This window comes from Chelonoidis abingdonii, chromosome 3 (genome assembly GCF_003597395.2).
Source record: "Chelonoidis abingdonii isolate Lonesome George chromosome 3, CheloAbing_2.0, whole genome shotgun sequence".
NCBI classification, from domain to species: Eukaryota; Metazoa; Chordata; order Testudines; family Testudinidae; genus Chelonoidis; species Chelonoidis abingdonii.
The window spans coordinates 51748197-51768743 of NC_133771.1; the positions used below are offsets into that span (position 1 = coordinate 51748197).

The window sequence follows — 20547 nt, forward strand, 5'->3', positions numbered from 1 at the left end:
CTGCTTCTGTAGTTGGCAAGCCATTCACAGTCTTTGTTCAGTCCTGAGCTGATGGTGTCAAATTTGCAGATGAACTGAAGCTCAGCAGTTTCTCTTTGAAGTCTGGTCCTGAAGTTTTTTTGCTGCAGGATGGCCACCTTAAGGTCTGCTATAGTGTGTCCAGGGAGGTTGAAGTGCTCTCCTAGAGATTTTTGTATATTGCCGTTCCTAATATCTGATTTGTGTCCATTTATCCTTTTCTGTAGAGACTGTCCAGTTTGGCCGATGTACCAGCAAAAGCCCGTACAGATCAAGGATTTGTACAATCACTGTCCATAGCCATAGGTTATTAAAAGAGCCTACAAATGACCAACCTATTGTAGCTTATTGCTAAGTTGTATAGCAGAGATTCCTGGCATAGTTAGCCCCATTCTTGTGCTTTTATGTGAGCTTCATAGGGACACATCTCACTTTGTTATGCTGCCATTAAACCTCAGTCTGTGGGGGTGAATCATCCTTTTTTTTGTGGCTTTTATAGCAGGCTGTTGCTTAGAATGTATCAGGCTGTTTCTGACACTTTCTCATATTGCCATAGTGCTCGTCAAATTATCAATGAGTTAGCTTTTCATTGGCAGAATAGTTCCTTTCTTAGGACTGCTGTTGGATATATGTCCTGATTGGTTGTGCCCATGTACCTTTCCATAGCTAACAGTGGTATTGTTCTAGCATCCTCCATCTGTGTCCTCACTGGCCCCGTACAATCAATGTGTCCCTTCCCTATTTGTTCATGTGATACATAGAGCTGATGCCCCTACACTGAAGCAGGTGTTAGTGGAAAATAGCTGCTGTAGAGTATTTAACATGAAAAGGCTATGAATTATGCAAATTTTACCCCAATTATCTTCACTCACTGACCTTCATATGCCCTAGTTGTTCTGTGATAGGAAGTGAAAGGAATGTGCAAAGAGAAGACACCCTATCACATTCTGCCTGGGCAGCACATGATATAGCACATCTGCAAACACTTACCTGCAAAACTAATATGCATTGCGTTGTTTGGGCACAAACTCCCTGCCTAATAATTAATGTCAGATGGGATTGGCTGCACTGTATTGGAATATAGCATCAGCATACATTTGAGAAATCAAATCGTGGCTAAAACAAACCCTGTGACATCAAATAAACATTGCAGTACTGCAAAATGTGAGTATTATATAAAATGTGCCTGAAATGTTATAATTTGAGCATTAACACAATGCACTGTGTTTCAGAGCAATACAAATTCCTCAAACAGTAATAAAGCGTCTCTTTAAAATGGATCCAACTTGGTGGTGCAGCATGAACATCCAGAATAATAAGACTGATGTGTTACTCTTCTCATTGCCATTCTACTTCTGTCCCAGGAGAGAAATTAAAATAGTTCCTGAAACATATAGCAAAGCTATAAACCATGTAAAGCAATATCAGCATTTCCCAGAAGCTCTATGTATTACATTACCAATTTTTTTATTCATGAACTTTGCTCTAATTGCGTTAGTATCAAAGTATATTATTTTTATTGATGATGATAGTGTATGAAAGTAATTATGCTAGTGATTTTAGCATATTAGCTTATTTGTGATACTGATAAAATGTATGGTTTAAAAAATTCATAACAAGTACAATGTACTTGTTTAACACTCCATAATATTCTTGTAGGGTCTGGGCCTGAATTCCTTGTGCACCTAAATGTCATGTTTAATTCAGTGAGACTGTCAGAGTGCACAAAAAAAGAAAAAGTAGGCCTATAACCTGCCATGGTGGGTTTTGTTTTGTTTTTTTATTCCTGTATTTCAGTTGTAATCTCTTTGAGGCAGGGACTTATCTTTTTATTCTGTGAGTGATTCTCCTTCCTATGTGCTACAGTCATGCAAATTTATAATAATAATAGAAAATATTTCTGCCAATGAGATGCAGGCTGTAGAGTATTCTCTGAGTCAACGGAAACCTTAGCACTTTGAATAAAACACTGGAAAATATACAATAAGTATTATCCTGTATTGCCAAGGAGATTGACTGGATGATTTGGTAGGTCTTTCCCATCTCTATCATCTATGATTCAGTATAAGCCTGATCCAAAGATCATTGGTCAGTTGAACGAGTCCAGTTTATTTCAATGGGATTTGAATCAGATCCTATAAGCATTCTAGACTTTGCACTGCTTTTTCTGCGAGCATAAAGATATCGTAAAATGTTCAGGTTAATTCCAAATAACAAAAAGAGGATTTCCATTATACCGAATGTGAATATTAGGAGCATTTTATAATACTAACTGAATTTATTATTACATATTATTTTAGTACAGGAATGTTCAAGGGTAGTTTCAAGAAATATGAGCTTGTATTATTTAAAGCAGAGTATGAAAAAATCTATAGTACCTTCGAACAAAAGTATTATAGATAAATATTAGACGGAGGAATTTGATAAATAAGTTCAGCAACTTGTATTAAATCTGATGCATATACTCATGGGAAGTTGTTTGACTGAGAAAATTCATGTATAGTACTACAGTTACAAGTTTAACCACAAATTTGACTCCGAGGTTATGGATTGTGTTGCATAATAGGAAGGTTGAGATCATTTATCTCTTCTCTGTCATGCTCCTTGGTTAGCATACTCGGGCTGTGGTGCTACATATCAAATCCCTAATCCATTTGGGTTAAGAATGACATTTGGGGCTTTATCATAATGGATATGTTAGTGTTCCTCCAACAGAGTTTTACAAAATGTGATTAGATTGTTATAAGATTATTATATGGGGCAGAAGCCGGTCAGAAAGAGTATCTTTAGACTGATAAATAATATAGCATTTTCAAAGTGTAGGATTTTTTTTTTACCTGGCCTCTTTTGAAGTTAAATAAGATTTGTCCTCTAGTGCTGGAGTAAAGTGAACATCTATATTCAGTAAAATTTAGTTTTACATCCACACAATACATTAATAGCAGCAAAGAGTCCTATGGCACCTTATAGACTAACAGACGTATTGGAGTATGAGTTTTCGTGGGTGAATACCCACTTCGTTGGATGCATGTAGTGGAAATTTCCAGGCGCAGGTATATATGTGCAAGTAAGAAGCCAGGCCTAGACATAATGAGGTTATTCAATCAGGGAGGATGAGCCTCTTCTAGCAGTTGAGATGTGAAAACCAAGGGAGGAGAAACTGCTTTTGTAGTTGGCAAGCCATTCACAGTCTTTGTTTAATCCTGAGTTCATGGTGTCAATTTGCAGATGAACTGGAGCTCAGCAGTTTCTTCTTTGAAGTCTGTTCCTGAAGTTTTTTGCTGCAGGATAGCTACCTTTAAATCTGCTATTGTGTGTCCAGGGGGTTGAAGTGCTCTCCTAGAGGTTTTTGTATATTGCCATTCCTAATATCTGATTTGTGTCCATTTATCCTTTTTATCCTGGTTAGGTCCTGTGATGGTGTCACTGGTGTAGATATATGGCAGAGTTGGCATCGAGGTTTGTTGCATGGATTGGTTCCTGAGTTAGAGTTACTGTTGCAGTGTGCAGTGACTGGCGAGAATATGCTTCAGGTTTGGCAAGTTGTCTGTGAGTGAGGACTGGCCTGCCCCCCAAGGTCTGTGAAAGTGGGGATCATTGTCCAGGATGGGTTGTAGATCTCTTATGATGCGTTGGAGAGGTTTTAGCTGGGGACTGTATGTGATGGCCAGTGGAGTTCTGTTGGTTTCTTGCATATTTATACCTGCCCCTGGAAATTTCTGCTACATGCATCCAACGAAGTGGGTATTCACCCACAAAAGCTTATGCTCCAATATGTCTGTTAGTCTATAAAGTGCTACAGGACTCTTTGCTGCTTTTACAGATCCAGACTAACACGGCAACCCCTCTGATACTTGACACAATACATTGATACTTTTTGTTTGCTTATTTTAATATTTACAGACTTCATTTTCCTATCTAAGCCAGCACATTGCCTACAAAGTATTTTTTCATAGGATGATTTGAGAAACAAGTAAAACTGATACTGTAGAACAATGCTCTTCTTTCATATTTTCAGCTACAGTAATTAGTAATTAAACTAATTCTAATTCTGCAATACTTGTGGCTTCATTAAGGAAATCCCAAGGTACTCCTATCACAGTTGCACTGTCATCACCATTGCACTGTCATCACTGCAACTTGACTCTTTTTTTATGTCTCTTCTGACCTAACTCACTCAAATAATGGTCCAGATCCTTCCTGCTCCTGCCTCAGGTTCAAATCCTCCCTTTTCCCGCAGGTTAGAGTAAAAGAAGAGTCACTTTGTGGCTACTACTGTAGCCCTGTGACTGTAGTGGCTGTTGCTTGCCCTACAGGCAACATCTCTATCTTTCCTTTGTGTTTGGAAAATGCTTAGTGCATTCTGGGTATTACTACAGTCTAATTAGTAAGAATGTATCTTTCCAGTACCCTTGCTCATGTCCCTGATGTATAGAACATGCAGAGAGTCACCAGAGAGATTGGATCTATAGTGGACTTGGTATGTGGACCCTCTGTGTAGGGTCCCTACATCCTGCTCTACTACCCCATGCAAATGAGTAGAATAACACCAGTTCTGCAGAAGGCCGTTGGGTAGGGAACAGGATTTCCTTCCATATTTTAACAAGAGTGTTTAAACTGCTTTCTATTGTACTCTATGGAGAAACATTGTATACAACCACAGAATAGGAATGTGGTATCTTTTGTTCTCAGAAGTGCTGCAAGTAAAGCACAATTTAATAACGAGAGTAGTAATTAATACCATGATACTCATCATGCTGATCCTGAACTTAGGGAAGAGAAGAAAGAAAAATTTTTAAAGAAATGAAGGCAAAGAAAAATTTTTAAAGGAAAGAAATGGGAAAAATTAGACAGTGAGATTGAAATGAGAAAGGGGAGAAATAAAGAGAAGTGGACCAAAATCATTGTTTCTTTATTATTGGTATCATGCGTATTTGTCCCAGAGAAAATTAAGTGGGCAACTAAAATTTGCTTTCTTGTAGATCCCAAGACAAATGAGACTGTACTTCAAACCTTAAGTCTGAGATTTTCAATGCTGACTAAGAAATTTAGATGTACCATTACCATTAATTCAGTGGAACTTGGAAGTCCAAATTCCTGAGGCAGCTTGTAAAACATCAGCCTAAGAATCTTTTAAACCTGCAACGACTTGATTAGACCAAAAACTCTTTGCACGATGGTCTGTTTCTTCAAATGTGTTTTCAGAATGCCTGTGAGAATGGGACTGTGATTCTAATTAGGGCCTCTGGGTGCTAAAGGAATAGAGACTTTAAATATAATAATATTTTTATGCATCATGCGGTTGATAGCATTGAAGGTTATTTTTACTATTCGGTTTCTCTCTCTGATTTTTTTTAGACACCTTATGTGATGCTCACTGGAATGGGTGCTAACCAGTTTGCTGAGAAGCTAGGCATACCTCAAGTGCCTGTAGAAGAGTTAGTAACAGACCATGCCAAAGCTGAATGGGAGCAATACCGCAAATACAAGCAGACTGTCAAATCACTTTTTAACACAGAATTGTAAGTAGCAATTATAGATATGTTACTGATTTGGTTGACATAAACACTAAATTGGATTTATGCCTTTGAATGAAGCTGCAAATACTAGTATGTCTGGACAAAAGGAAAGGAAAATGTAGCATAAATTGTCACATCATATTTGATTTTGCATATTTCTTGTTTTAGCAAAACACGTGGAAACCGAAGAAAGTCTTTGCTACCTACTGATTTGTTAAAAAGTAATTTTGTATTAAATCTAGTTAGGGCCAGAACTTGGACCACACTGTGCATATTGGGTTTGATGGCTGAACTGTTTTTCATAATTCATGTTGCATGTGTATACATGAGGCGAACATTGAACTTTGAAGTACCAGTGGAAGCAAAAAGAGGGATTATGAGATCACATCTGGGTAATGGTTGAATTTAAGAGTTTGCTGTCTTAGAGGAACTCAAAGATAATCTTCATCTAAGATTGAACTTCCAAAAGCCAACAAGTCAAAATGTAGTAACCACAGATGCATTCAGTTGGAGATGATAGGCCCATGGACAAGCACTTCATCTTTATGGGACTAAGGAGACTCATCTTCTGCAGGAGCAAACTGAGACAAAATAGGGAAAGTGGAAATATTTTTTTTATTGAAAGTAACATCCAACCCAATGATGTTAGCAGTATGTGTAGGAAATCTTTAAAAAAAAAAAAAAAAAAAAAAAAAAAGCACCTATGTAATTATCTGCACTAGCCTTCAATGCGTTAAATCTATTTATCAGTCTAAGCAAACATTTTAAATAAAAATAAAACCTAACTTGGTGGTATGGTAATCATTATTACTGGGATTTTCATCTGGACAAAAGTCTAGTATATATTATAGTTTAAATCTGGAATGTTATTTGATTGTCTACTATATGTTTTAAACTATTCAATAGAGATATATATTATAGTTTAAAACTGGAATGTTATTTGATTGTCTACTATATATTTTAAACTATCCAATAGAGATATGTAGTTATAACCATGTGAATTTTGGCTCAAATCATCCGCTATTCAGGAAAAAAAAATCAATATAGGTCACTAGATTTCTGTGAGCTCACAGTATAATACAGAGGTTAAGACAGTAAATGTAGCCCTTGGATTTATAAGAAGGGGAGTAATAAGTAGAAGCAGGAAGGTGTTGTTACCACTGTATATGGCACTAGTGAGACCATTACTGGGATATGGTGTTCTGTTCTGCTGTGGTCACAAGATGTTGACAAATTGGAAAGCTCTCAGAAAGTGTGACAAGCACTACTCAAGATCTGGAAAACCAAGTTTACAATGAGATAAAGAAGCTCACTCTATTGATCCCAGGCCAATGGGGGCTGCGGAAAGCGATGCGGGCAGAGGGATGTGCTGGCTGCCACTTCCTGCCACCCCCATTGGCCCGGGACTGTGAACCCTCAGCAGTGGGAGCCGCGATTAGCCAAACCTGTGGACACGACAGGTAAACAAACTGGCCTGGCCCACCAGGGGCCTTCCCCTGGCAGGCTGCGTGCCAAAAGTTGCTGATCTCTGCTGTAATCTGTAATTTTAGACTCACTTATATTAGAGGCATTACATTAAAGTTCAGTTAAAACTATCCTCTCTTCTAGAATAGTGTAACGTGTTAAGGTTGATGGAGAATTGCTTTTCTTTGGTTTGGATTTGCAATGGGCAGCAAAGTGTTTTACCTATCGTATATCTAGTTGCTGTTCCCCCAGAGCCAGTCTTTGTTTCTGCTTTCCCATTTCTTGACTAAAATTGGAGAAAATATGGGGAATCTCTTGACAAATGTCATCACTATTCTGCTATCATGTAGGATTCATTGGGATGTTCTATGTTATTTTTATTTTCGTTACCTCAGAAACATAAAACTTTCAGTTTTGCTCCTTTGTCCTCAGTTTCTCAATCTCTTTCATTTATCTGAAATCAGAGGCAGATGAGCCTAGAAGTCTGAAGAGACGGGAACAACTGATACATACATGTTACAATTTAGTAAGAGGTTATTACATACAGCAAAGTAAACTCTCCATAAGGGTAGAACAGGGGGCTTACCTGAGCTAATCACATAACATTAGATTGGGTTCTTCGTAAATTGACAGTGCTGGCCAGCCTCTTGAGTTAGTAGTGACAATGAGTTGTTTCGCCAAGTGGCAATGTGTTTCAAAATAAATTCATCCCCTATTCCCTTCAGTCCTCTTTTCTTATATCTTCCTTTCTATCTTACATTTTCTACATTCCACTTTGTATCTTTTTCTTTAGACATTCTTTCTTCACTTCAATTTCCTCTAATTTTCTCTCTCTTTTGCAATACTCTTGCTCTCCTTATCTCCCTTCTCCTGTTCTCCATCCTTATTTTTAATCTCCTGCTCATCTCCCTCCCCGTCCACTTTCCAGTTCTTTCCCCTTCCACTTCTGATTGCTCAACTTTATTTACATAACTTATAATACTATAAACTAAACAATTATTTTACTATTCTACAGTAACACTGGACCAGATTCTCTGCTAGTGCAATTCCCTTGAGCTCAACTTAGCTGCACCCATACATATCAGCAGAAAATTTAGCCCAGTGCTGTACATGTAGATAGCACCTTCCCTCTTGCAGGATCTCAAATCATAGGTGCAATCACACAGAGTGTAAGGGACAAAAGAAAATTGTTTACCATGGTGATGCTCTTTTTTAGGCCATTAGTAAGTAACCCCCTCACAACAGTACCGTGTACCTCTCAGCTGTATCTCCACTGATGGAAACCTGAATGGAGCTGAGACATCTAATTTTTTTTAAATTCCTCTCCTTTCCTTTTCCTCATCCTTTTATCTTTCCATCTGTCAAAAGAAATGCCATGTTTCAAGATGCCATACCTGACCTCACAGCCTCCCACTAACAGGATTAACAAACACAGTAAAATGGGAAGTCATTGCTCATTCCTACATTAATTGCGGGGGAATCTGGATTTTTATCATGGATTGTTGATGAATTTGTCATTTTAGGACCAAGTTCAAACACAGATTCCACTGTCTTCTATAGAAGCACTGGATCGAAGGGCTGGTGTTCAAACAGTGATAGGTGCTCACAACCTCCACTTTTCCAATGAGCCTGCAGACAGAGCTTCCCAAAAGCTGGGTGCTCTGGATAGGGAAGTGGCATGATCAGAGTGTCTCTAGGAACATTAATCACAAGTTAGGGCTCCCCTGGGAAGTGGAGGACTGTAAACATAACTTTCTCTCCTCCGTAGTAGCTTTCCCCACTGGTGCAGAGGAGTGATTCAAGCCCTACACCTTTTATTTAGCTTGCAAATGCACAAAATTATACATTTGGAGGGATGCTGGGTCTTAGAGAGACCTTCAGCTCAGCATTCCCTTTCCCCTCAGTTTGTAGGGAGAGAAAGCTATAACTCATTTTATAAATTCATGCAACATCATGATCCAGTTCCTCTATCTTGCCAAATCTCCTCCTGCAAAGAAAGAGAGGTTTAAAAAGCAAACCTATTCTGAGTCCATCTTAGAGTGTAAGTGCAGTGCAGTGACCTATTTTCTTTGTCACGGGTGTGCATGCTGTTTTACAATATAGAAATAACCACCTACAACATCTCCGAAGTGTTGCCCCACTGGTGAAGAGATCAGCTGGTGCACAGCACAGCATGCCGTAGAACAATGGAGGGACTTGAGTCAAAGACACTGTGATAAACCACTATTTTATGCAGAATGCTATGGGATTCTTAATGTCCTAGCACAGCACAGACAACTTCATTTTGTTAGGCCTCCTCTGAAACATAACCATTTAGCTCCCTCCAAAGATACCTAGCTCAAAAGGTAAATAATTTTGTGAAGCTGTTGTTCTAGGAATCTAGATATTTCAAGCCCAATGCTTATCACTGCTAAGCCATTCCCTCAAGCTCCCACATCCTTCATGCTGATTGTCCCAAAAAAACCCGCAAAAACCAGCCAAACAAAACACACACACACATACTTTACAGAGAGAGGTATAAGGTAAAAAGAAAAGAAAGGGAGACTGAGAAAATGGATTCTCTTGCTCCAAGCGAAGGGGAATAGAGTGGTGTTCCAGGCCAGTGGGTTAGCACAAGGGAACATATCACTCCATTCCCATGTAAAAACTAGAGGGAATAAAGCAGTCAAAACCCCATCCAGGCTTGACAAAAGTAGTGGAGATCAAGACTCCACAGGTAGCCCACTTACTTTATTGCTGAGCTCCTCTCACCTCCTTCCTACATCACTGGTAAGTTAGCCCACTCTCAGCAGTGCTGCCATTGGCTGACAGCCAGTTCTTGCACTCACCTGACCATTAAGAGTGCAGAGGCAGAGTTAATGCTGATTCAAGAAGTATTAAATTGGCCAGATATTTTCCTGTGGTCTTTAAAAACCATGTTGCCCATCAGAGTAGACTAGAGAGGCAAAGTGGTCTAATGACTAGGGTACTGGACTAGCAGTTGGGAGACAGTAGGTCTGTTCTTAGCCCTGCCATTTACTTATTTTGTGACCTTAGGCAAGTCATTTTGCCACTCTTCTCTCCCACCATTTGTCTGTCTTGTCGATTTAGATCTTTAGGGCACTGACCATCTCCTACTATGTGTGTATCTAGCACCTACCACAATGGGACCCTGATCTCAGTTGGGCACCTCGAGGAACTACTCCAATATAATCAATAGAGACTATTCTTTTGCCCATGGCCCCTTTTTGGTTGTATGGAGTTACTGCTGCCTCAAGCTCCACAGCAGTAACAAGAGGGAATATCTGTCTTTCCTTCAGCTCAGCTCTCTCCCATTTCGGAAATTTTTCTCTTTTCCATAACATGTAATAAGGAGGGACTAAGGGCTTGTCTACACTTAAAATGTTACAGCAGCACAGCTGCACTGCTGTAGCGCTTCAGTGTAGACACTACCTATGCTGACAGGAGAGGTTCTTCCATTGGTGTAGGTAATGCACCTCCCTGAGAGGCAGAGAATTTTTGCGTTGACCTAGTGCTCTCTACACAGGGACTTATATTGGCTTAACTATGCCACTCAAGGGTGTGGATTTTTTACACCCTGAGAATGTAGTTAAATCAAACTAATTTGCTAGTAAACTAGGCCTAAGGTGTTCTCCTAAAGATGTTAGAGAATAGGGTTTATAGTGATACTGTTTCTTGGAGCGTGCAGCATTTGCTTGAGATGTTCTCAGTACGGTTTGAGATTATCAAAAGCTGCACTGAGATCAGAGACTTGTAATCTGAAGTAAGGAATAGGCTGTTTAATGAAGAACATTGAAAGTTTCTCATTAAATATTAATATTTACACAGTAAAGTTTTTCTAATGTTAACTAGTACATACAGCAGAACAAAGATATATTTGTACAGTCACGTTGGACTCCGATATGGCTGGAGTCACTAAAGATCTCACTTTGCTTTTTAGCAAGATTGAAAGTAACAGTACTGATAACAAAAAAACCCTTCACAGCTCAGAATTAATTCCTTCTTACAGGCTGCACTGAGCCTCATTTAAAACAAAGTTTTTCTCTAGCCCTTTTTCTTGGGTCACTACTACTACTAAGCCAAATTTAAAAAAAAAACCCACCACCACCACTTATAGAAGTAACTTTTCTAGTTCCCTAAGTATTAATAGTAATAGTTTCATATATTTCTCATACTGAAATTACTTCTAACTCGATTGTGAAAGTGCACAGCTTTAAAAGGACTTGAGGTTCAAAGAGAATAACAAATGCGATGCTTTTAAATGTAGAATACAACTTTTACAAAGAGAACCTGCTCCAGGAGTCAAGGATATGAAAAGGTATGCTAGTGCTTTTATAAATCTGTAACTGAAATGGCTATATTTGCCTTGTCATAGTGTATAACATAATATAAGTTGTCTGCCAAAAAAACAAAAACAAACAAAAAACATGAATCTATGCATGTATATGTTGCAAATGGCTCACTGAATTTCTTGTCTCTAATATAGGTATAAAAACTAGATAACAGCTGGAAGGTTTTTTTTTTTTAAGGATACATTTCAAACAAATTCCCTGTTCCCAAAGTAATGATCCCAGTGATAGCCTGCTGTGGGTTCAGATAAGAATTTATAGCTCCTATTAAGTCAAATTAAGACTTACAGAAAAAGAGCAAAAAGATTCAAATCAGTGAGATTGCACTGGGTTGCACCAGTAATGAATCTGGCCTGCTGACTTCAAAAGGGATTGTAGCATGCAACACCTTTCAGAATCAGGCCCAGACTTTGTTTTATCAGATACAATAGGTGCAATACAAAGGTTTAGGAGTCACCATGACAGGATTGGCAATAAGGGCAAATTGTAAGAGTATTTTCCAGTAGTGTCTACAAAGGACTAGGTTCTCTTCCCTACACAAAAGTAGGTATATTCTCTCTCCTGAAGAGCTCACAGCCTAAGGACAGACAAATGGAAGGGAGAAGCAGATATTCCTAGGCTGACAAAGGTAGTTCTTGACTATGGGTACATCTACACTAGAGCTGGGAGGTGTACATTCTAGTTCAAGGAGACATACCCTATCTATGATTGAGCTAGCTCCTGCACTTCTAAAAATATAAATGCAGTTGTGGCAGCACAAGGGGTTGGAGGGGCGAGCCATACTTATGGTCTCAGATATGGCAGTTAGCTTTCCTGCCATTCGCATTGCCACAGCTTCATGACTATTTCTAGATGCTAGCTCAATCAGAACGAGTTTGTCTTCTCAAACTGGAATTTACAACTTCCAGATCCAGTGCAGACATATCCTATATCTTGGCCATATATAGTGGTTGCCATAGGTTTGTGGTCTTCTATGCCCTTCCACAGAGTTATATCAATTATTTCTCAAACTTTTCAGTGTAAGTCAGCTAGTTTCTCTGTAGACAGCAATACAGAAGTGTGTCTTCAGGAGGGGCTTCAGGAGAGAGGGTAGAAACTGTACAGATGAGCTCAGGAAGGTCATTGCATGGATAAGGGAGAGCATGAAAAAGACAGGGAGAGATTTGTGTGAGAAGCCGGAAAATGAGTGGAGAAGGCAGACAAATTGCTGAGACAGGAAGGTGATGTGAAGTGAGACAAAAACAGAGCAGAGTTATTCAAGCTTCTAAAAGGTGTAATTTGGTTCTGTGGATAAATTGGAGCTGGTGTAAGAATTCCAGGTGGAGGTGATATGGTAAAAGTGGTGAGTCAGGAATATCATTTTAGTGAAAAGAACAAGGAATACTTGTGGCACCTTAGAGACTAACAAATTTATTTAAGCATAAGCTTTCTTGGGCTAAAACCCACTTCATTGTATGCTCAAATTTGTTAGTCTCTAAGGTGCCACGAGTACTCCTTGTTCTTTTTGCTGATACAGACTAACACGGCTACCACTCTGAAACCTGTCACCATTTTAGTGAGAGTACTTTGTCTGGACTGGAGAGCAAGCAGATGTGTGTTTGTGAGCCTAGAGAAAACAATGCAGTTATTAAGATGGGAAATGAGTCTGAATGAGTGATATAGTTGCAGGGCTAGGGGAAAAAAACACCTTTTCAGATACAGATTTTATACAAGAAATCTTTGCAATTCAAAAATGGCTCAAGAATGTACATTTTCTCTCTCTCCCCTCCCCACTGCTTTCATTCCATTCCCGCACCAGAGAGGGGTGTCTGATAGGACCACTCACCTCCCGAGAGCCTCCTATCAGCTGGATGTGGAGCTGTAATCCTCCACCACACACACACTTGTGGTGCCCCCAGCACATTGCCTACATCACCAGGTGGGTCTTTAGCAGCTCAGCTATCCGGTCAAGAGTCACAGTCAAATAGATGAACCCCTTCCGGGATAGGAAATACACTGTTTTGTCTCACCAGAGTCTTCAGCCATGTCTCTTGGCTTCCCAACAGAGCCTTGTCCTTCTCAGGGCTTAGTTCTGCTTCACTAATAGGCCGATGGGGGGACCCAGCCCCATCCACTACTCCAGGTCCCAGCCCAGCGACCCAACACACATGGATCATGTACTGCTTCCTTCAGTTTGCTGCTGCTGTTTTCTGGGCCTTTTCCCATGTAGCCTCTTTCTCTTCACTCTTACATCAGGGCTCCTCTTCCTCCTCGCTGAATGCAAGTTACCCCAGAACCATACTTCTGCTTCTCTTCCTGAGCTCCTGCAATGAGCATTTCAATCATAAACATTTTGACTTTTTCATAGTTGTTTGGTTTGTTTGTTTGTTTTTTGACCAAGACAATTCAATAAAGTTGATACAAATTAGCAAAATGTTTTGGTCGACTGGAATCTGCATTTTTCAGAGAAACTAAAAACAAAACATTCTGTACAAAATATTTCATCCAGTTCTAGAGAAGTGGGATGGATAAAGTCTGTTCCACTAAGTTTGCATGCACCCCATGTGTGTCATATTTTCATTGCATAATTGTTTACAAAATTTTCTTTACTAAGTCCCTACAGTTTCTGGAATTGTCAGGGTCTGAATTGTGAGAAGGGTGTGTTTTGTTATATTGACATATAGTTTCCAAGCAAAAATCCTCCCTTGTATTACATTATTCTTCACCTCTAGATTAGGGTTGCCAGGAATCTGGTTTTTAACCAGAAAGCCTGTCCAGAAAGGGACCCTGGTGGCTCTGGTTGGTGCTGCCGACCAGGCCGTTAAGAGTCCAGTATGCAGCGCATCATGGCCCCAGGGCTAAGATAGACTCCCTGCCTACCCTGGCTCTGCGCAGCTCCTGGAAGAGGCCACCAGGTCCCTGAGGCTCCTAGTTGCATGGGCAGCCAAGGAAACACCACATGCTGCCCCCAACACAGTGCTGCCTCCGCAGCTCCTATTGATTGGAAACCGCGACCAATGGGAAATGCAGTGGCAGCGCTTGCAGGCACAAGGGCAGCACATGGAGCCTCCCTGGCCTCCCATGCACCTAGGAGCTGCAGGGACTTGGTGGACACTCCCTGGGAGCCGTAAAAAGTGATGCCGGGACCCTGCACTCTCTCCCACACCCCAATCCCCTGCCACAGCCCGGAGTCACCTCCAGCACCCAAATTTCCTCCTGGATCCTGCACCTTGCACACTCCCACACAGCCCTGACCCAGCCCTGAACCCCCTTCTTCACCCTAAACACCTCATCCCTGGCCCTACCCCAGAGCCCGTACCCCCAGCTGAAGCCCTCACCCCCTATGCCCAAAGCCCTGCACCAGCTGGAGCCCCCTCCTGCACCCAGAACCCCTCATGCCTGCCCCCTGCCGAGTCCTCACTCCTCTCCTGCACCCAATTCTGTACCCCAGCCTGTTGAAAGTGAGTGAGGGTGGAGGAGAGCAAGTCACAGAGGGAGGGGGGCCTGGAGTGAGAAGGGGCAGGGCCTCAGGGAAGGGGTGGGGAAGGGCATGGGTGTTTGGTTTTGTGCAATTAGAAAGTTGGCATCCCTACTCTAGATATACAAAAGTTTCCCCATAAGAAATGAAAGAATTCATGGAATTTCAGAGAATCATAGAATATCAGGGTTGGAAGAAACCTCAAGAGGTCATCTAGTCCAACCCTCTGCTCAAAGCAGGACCAATTCCCTTTACTAAATCATACCAGCCCAGGGCTTGGTCCAAGCCTGACAACCTTAAAATCTCTAAGAAGGACATTCCACCACCTCCTTAGGCCAACCCTATTCCAGTGCTTCCACCACCTCCGAGTGAAAAAGATTTTCCTAATATCCAACCTAAAACCTCCTCCACTAGCAACTTGAGACCATTACTCCTTGTTCTGTCATCTATGTCACCATGAGAAAACAGTCTAGATCCATCCTCTTTGTGGAAGCCCTTTTCATAGGTAGTTGAAAGCAGCTATCAAATCCCGCCTCATTCTTCTCTTCTGCAGACTAAACTACCCCAGTTCCCTCAGCCTCTCCCCTTAAGTCATGTGTTCTAGCCCCCTAATAATTTTTGTTGCCTTCTGCTGGACTCTTTCCAATTTTTCCACATCCTTCTTGTAGTGTGGGGCCCAAAACTGGACACAGTACTCCAGATGAGGCCTTACCAATAGCGAACAGAGGGGAATGAGCACGTGCCTCGATCTGCTGGCAGTTCCCCTACTTATACAGCCCAAAATGCCGTTAACCTTCTTGGCAACAAGGGCACACTGTCAACTAATATCCAGCTTCTCATCCACTGTAACCCATAGGCCCTTTTCTGCAGAACTGCTGCCTAGCCATTCGGTCCCTAGTCTGTAGCAGTGCATGGGATTCTTCCATCCTAAGTGCAGGATTCTGCACTTGTCTTTGTTGAACCTCATCAGATTTCTTTTGGCCCAGTCCTCTAATTTATCTAGGTCCCTCTGTATCCTATCCCTACCCTCGAGAGTACTGACCACTCCTCCCAGTTTGGTGTCATCTGCAAACTTGCTGAGGGTGCAGTCCACGCTATCCTCCAGATCATTAATAAAGATGTTGAACTACCTTGTTGCATTTATAAAATTATGGAAACTAATTCATCCACATATTTACTTATTTAGACAAATCAGGTTCATCAGTGGCAATATTTAACATGTTTACAATATAACTTGTATCCTTTTTAAACCTTATCCATTCATGTAGATGCATATAATCCTAGGAGAGCATTTATTTTGCACTGCAAGGTAATTTTTCACATAATATAAATATAAAGGGGCTACTTGATAGATCTGTAATTCTTCTGTCTGTCTGAGCTGGCAGCAACAAGGGCTGGGTTCATAATCTAGGGGTTCTGTTTCAATAACACAATGCAAAACCAGCTTGAGCCCCCACCCAGTGACCTGGGACAATTACATACCCCCCGCCGGGTGCCATTAAGAGGCAATACACCCCCTCTTGCAAGCACAGAGTCTGCGTGTAGGAAAATCCTTTTAATAAAGGAGGGAAATAATATGGCATTATATTGGGGAAACACCACAAACAGGATTCATAACACAAACCATGAGCAAAAGACCCACCCCCAAGTAAGTTTGGCAGTATCCTTTTCACCTCAGGGTCTTAAGTCCAGCAACACAAAAAGTCACCCAAAATCCCAAAAGTCCAATACCCCCAAAGTCTCTGTCCCTGTTCAGTGCAGCCCCAGAGTTCAAATGTTTATCTGCAGAGTTTTACCTCCCAGCCTGGAAGAGGGGTGCAGAGGTGTTAAGGGGCACCTTACGCAGTCCAAAGCCGACTGCCTCGCCTCTCCATGGGGTTCTACTGCAGCCTTCACCGCTCCACCAGCCATCTTGTGAGCTGCTCCAGCCATTCTGAAATCTGCTCCACTCCACCAGCTGTCCCACAAGCCACTCCACATCCCACAAACTGCTCTGCTCCGCCAGCCACTGAGCAACATATCTTCAGGCCAACAATAGCACTCAGTGATTTCAGCTCTTAGTAATTTTAGCCCTTTAGTGTTTTCAGCTTGTAGTAGGGGACCCTCAGTGTTGGTGCACCATTGGCCCAAAGTGAATTCAGCTCAGCAGCCTGTAGCTAGACTCCTAATGGAATTAAAATTAGCTCTGATATTCTACAGTAGAGAGAGGAGGAGGAGGAGGAGCAGCAGCAGCAGCAGCAATTGGTATTTGAGACCCGCCAAAAGGGCCCATACCATCACATACAAATATCTATCTCCAGCCTCTCTCAATTCACTGGGGTTTGGAACCCATGTCCTTTGTCTAGCAAGTGCTAGTTAGTTGATGATGTGTCCCTCTATCATAAAACAGTTTCATTGTTCTTGATTCATATAATCATGGTAACAACACTTCATTCTTCCTGCCCCAATAACAGAGAAACTGGGGATCCCACAGCAGCCAAAGTGACCATTTCGGCTGCTGTGGGCTCATGCTAGGCGGGATGGGTGTGACTATGTAAATAAGAGCAGCAGAGAATCCTGTGGCACCTTATAGACTAACAGATGTTTTGGAGCATGAGCTTTCGTGGGTGAATACCCGCTTCGTCGGATGCATGTAGTGGAAATATCCAGGGGCAGGTATATATATGCTAGCAAGCAAGCTAGAGATAACGAGGTTAGTTCAATCAAGGAAGTTGAGGCCTTGTTCTAGCAGCTGAGATGTGAAAACCAAGAGAGGAGAAACTGGTTCTGTAGTTGGCAAGCCATTCACAGTCTTTGTTCAATCCTGAGCATACCTGACACTATGTAAATAAGATTAGCTCCTGAAGTTCTTTTCCACAACTCACCACAATTCACCACCAGATGTAAGCTCATTCTGACTCTGCTTAGAGATCATTAGATTTAGAAATCAGTTTTACTGTATGCAGAAGAAAAGGAATGCAAGTGGCTTTGCAGTCATTCTGGTTTTAAACCATAAAAGATGAAAATTCACTCGGTCAATGAAAGGAGATCTGAAGACTTCAGTCTTTGAGCAATTGTAGATTTTATGATAAGTCATATATGATGGGCAAATAATCTGGAAAAATCCTAAAATAATGATAGTACAAGCAGATTTTCATTTTTCTGTCATTTACAAAGTGGCAGCTCTGTCCTGAGTGATATGTGATCCACGAGGCTTGCTGAGATAGCTGTAGTGCCGGACCACAGTAAAAATGTGCTATCAAATATTTCAAAGATTGTTACCAAGGTTTGTTACTTTCAGATCAACACATCAAACCGGATGTCTGCCTACTATCTACTCACCAGATCCATCATGCTGTGACTTTGAGCTTTCTTTACCTCCTGCATGATGGAATGGCATTCACATTGAACCAATAGGAAACAAATATTCTGGATCAAATTCTGCTTCCTCCCCAGGGTCCTCATAAGCCACTTCCACCACTGTCACCCAGCCACCATTAGATTCTTCCTTTTCTTATTGCTACTGTGCCAATCTGCTGATCTTGTTAATATTATCACAGCCTTTGAATCTTTCCTGTTGGAGAATGAAAAAGCAATACATAACAATACTGCTCAATTAAGATATTTCAGCTTTTTGTGCCTTCCATAAGCATTTGGAATCAGGACACTTTGATGTTTGTTTCATCTTCATCACCTCCATACTGAGCAGATGTGATCCTTTAGAAAATCTGGTAAGAAAAGGGCATGTAATGGCAGCTGATGGTAGCATATAGAACCTCAAAGTCTATCCTATTATAGCTAATTCATCATTTAGTATCATTTTAAAGAAGAAAGCTGCAAAGCAAAATGGAACTGATAAAAGTACTCCAGAAGTGACTGAACAAGATATAAGATATCAAAAAACAAAACAAAAAGAAGGAAAGGAAACCAGTAGGAGAAGGCCAAATCCACATCCAACAGCATTACAGATTAAGTCTGCACAGTGTACAGCCTCATCAGGTGCTGAAGTAGGTGTGATCATTGCCTTGTTGCACCTATCTAGTCTGAGATAACTTCCTGCTGCCTGACTCGCTGAGACCGAGGAAAGAATTTCCCACTGTGAGGCATCCTGGGACAGTTTAACCTGATCATCTGGCCAGCTTTGAATCCTCTGTGGCCAAATTTAGTATTTAGAGACCACAGCTCTTTAGACAGCAATATCATGATGAACATCTTATCCAAATACTCCCAGGGAATTGGTCCAAACCATTTTCTGGGTAAGGCCTGCTCCTACATGACACATGTCTTTGACTTCAAGCAGACTCATGGTGAACTATAAAACTTTCACTTTCATAGTTTCAGTCCTGCACCTGCACATAAATTGCAGACCTAAAAATTGCAGTAGGTGCTGATATAGCTAAATAAAGAGATTCTAGTTCAATGACAATTGAGAATTACACCTCTCTATGAATACCATCACACTCCTCACTCTCTTTGGATCAGTGAAGAGACACAAGCCAGATGTACAGTTATTTTGGAATTTTTATTAACCATACAGAAATAGTCAAACGTGAAAACACAATGCTGATACATTGCAAGTATAGCAATACATTGTATTTTGTTATCGACCCTATTTAACTTAACATTTAACTGAATTTTATCAACCTTCCTGGGGAAAAAGGGATGGGTTTTGCTTTAGTTATCCATTGCTTCACTTATCCATTTTCTGAAAACATGTAGAGGAAATATACGGTGTCCTTGGCCTGCTAAAGCTCTAGTATCCCAAATGTCTTTATAAAATATATTTCCCTTCTCCAATTCCCCTCCCACTATTGCTGAGAATCACAAATTTATTTCCTTTTCCCTGAAGCAGTAAAATGGAAAATGTGTTCCTATTCACCCTATTTTCGAATGAGTTGTTAGATGTTTTTTACAATTTTCTGATTACACTTTAATTTTTTAAAAAGCTTTTTAAACTTTCTAAAACCCCTCTCCTGGGTCATTTACAGGAGTGGATCCACAAATTATCATTATTTTATTTATTGTATTTATTATTTTATCTAATGATGTGGTTGATGTACAAGACACAACTAAAGATAGTGCCTGCCTCAAGGATTTTACAATACTGTGGCTATCATCTCTAAATTTTGAATCCCTCTGGGTGAGGAAAGCTCCCAAAGATTTACTGTCAGAATCTATAATATATAGCTTCATCCAAAATTGCAATAAATGTCTTCCTTAACTAATGAATGCCACTATTCTGGAGAGAGCCTATACCTGTCCCAAAAGGGTATCTTTCAATCAGCCATAATGTTCAGCTTCTTCAAATAAAACAAGAGAGGCATGCTTTCAAGTTCTAGTAAATGAAATGGCCAACATTGTGAGATTCTATGGGGACTAGAACCTGGGTCTGTGGGACCATAGACACCATTGCATGGCCACCTGGCAGCCATGATAGTGCTGTGTACATTATCATATAAACCCTGTGGAGATAAGTACAACAGGAAGTACCACTTTATAAAGCCAAACTCACAGCTTCCCTTATGGCCCCGGATTGATCAAGGCACCCTACTGAAGCCCAGGAGAAGTTTCAGGAAGTGTCCATGCAACAAGGTGGACTCCTCCGCCAGTTGTAGTGACCCTCTTGGACCTGCATCTTGGCTTCCTTTTGGACTCCTGACCCCAACTTTGACTCTTGGCACTGATTCTGGCTCGGACCGATGGCAATGTTCTTGGCCTCTGGTTATAACTGCTCAACTCCTAGGCCTGATTGCCACTGCTC

The 20547-nt window shown here is 40.9% G+C and overlaps 1 protein-coding gene across 1 annotated transcript in view; it reads left to right on the top strand.

Annotated features, from left to right (window-relative positions):
* The window catches only part of LOC116834330 (isoaspartyl peptidase/L-asparaginase-like), a 225575-nt gene that overhangs the window by 79182 nt on the left and 125846 nt on the right, over positions 1-20547 (top strand). The window contains exon 3 of the mRNA XM_032796331.1: positions 5377-5540. Within this exon, the coding sequence (XP_032652222.1) occupies positions 5377-5540 (164 nt within the window). The remainder of the gene's footprint in view (positions 1-5376; positions 5541-20547) is intronic.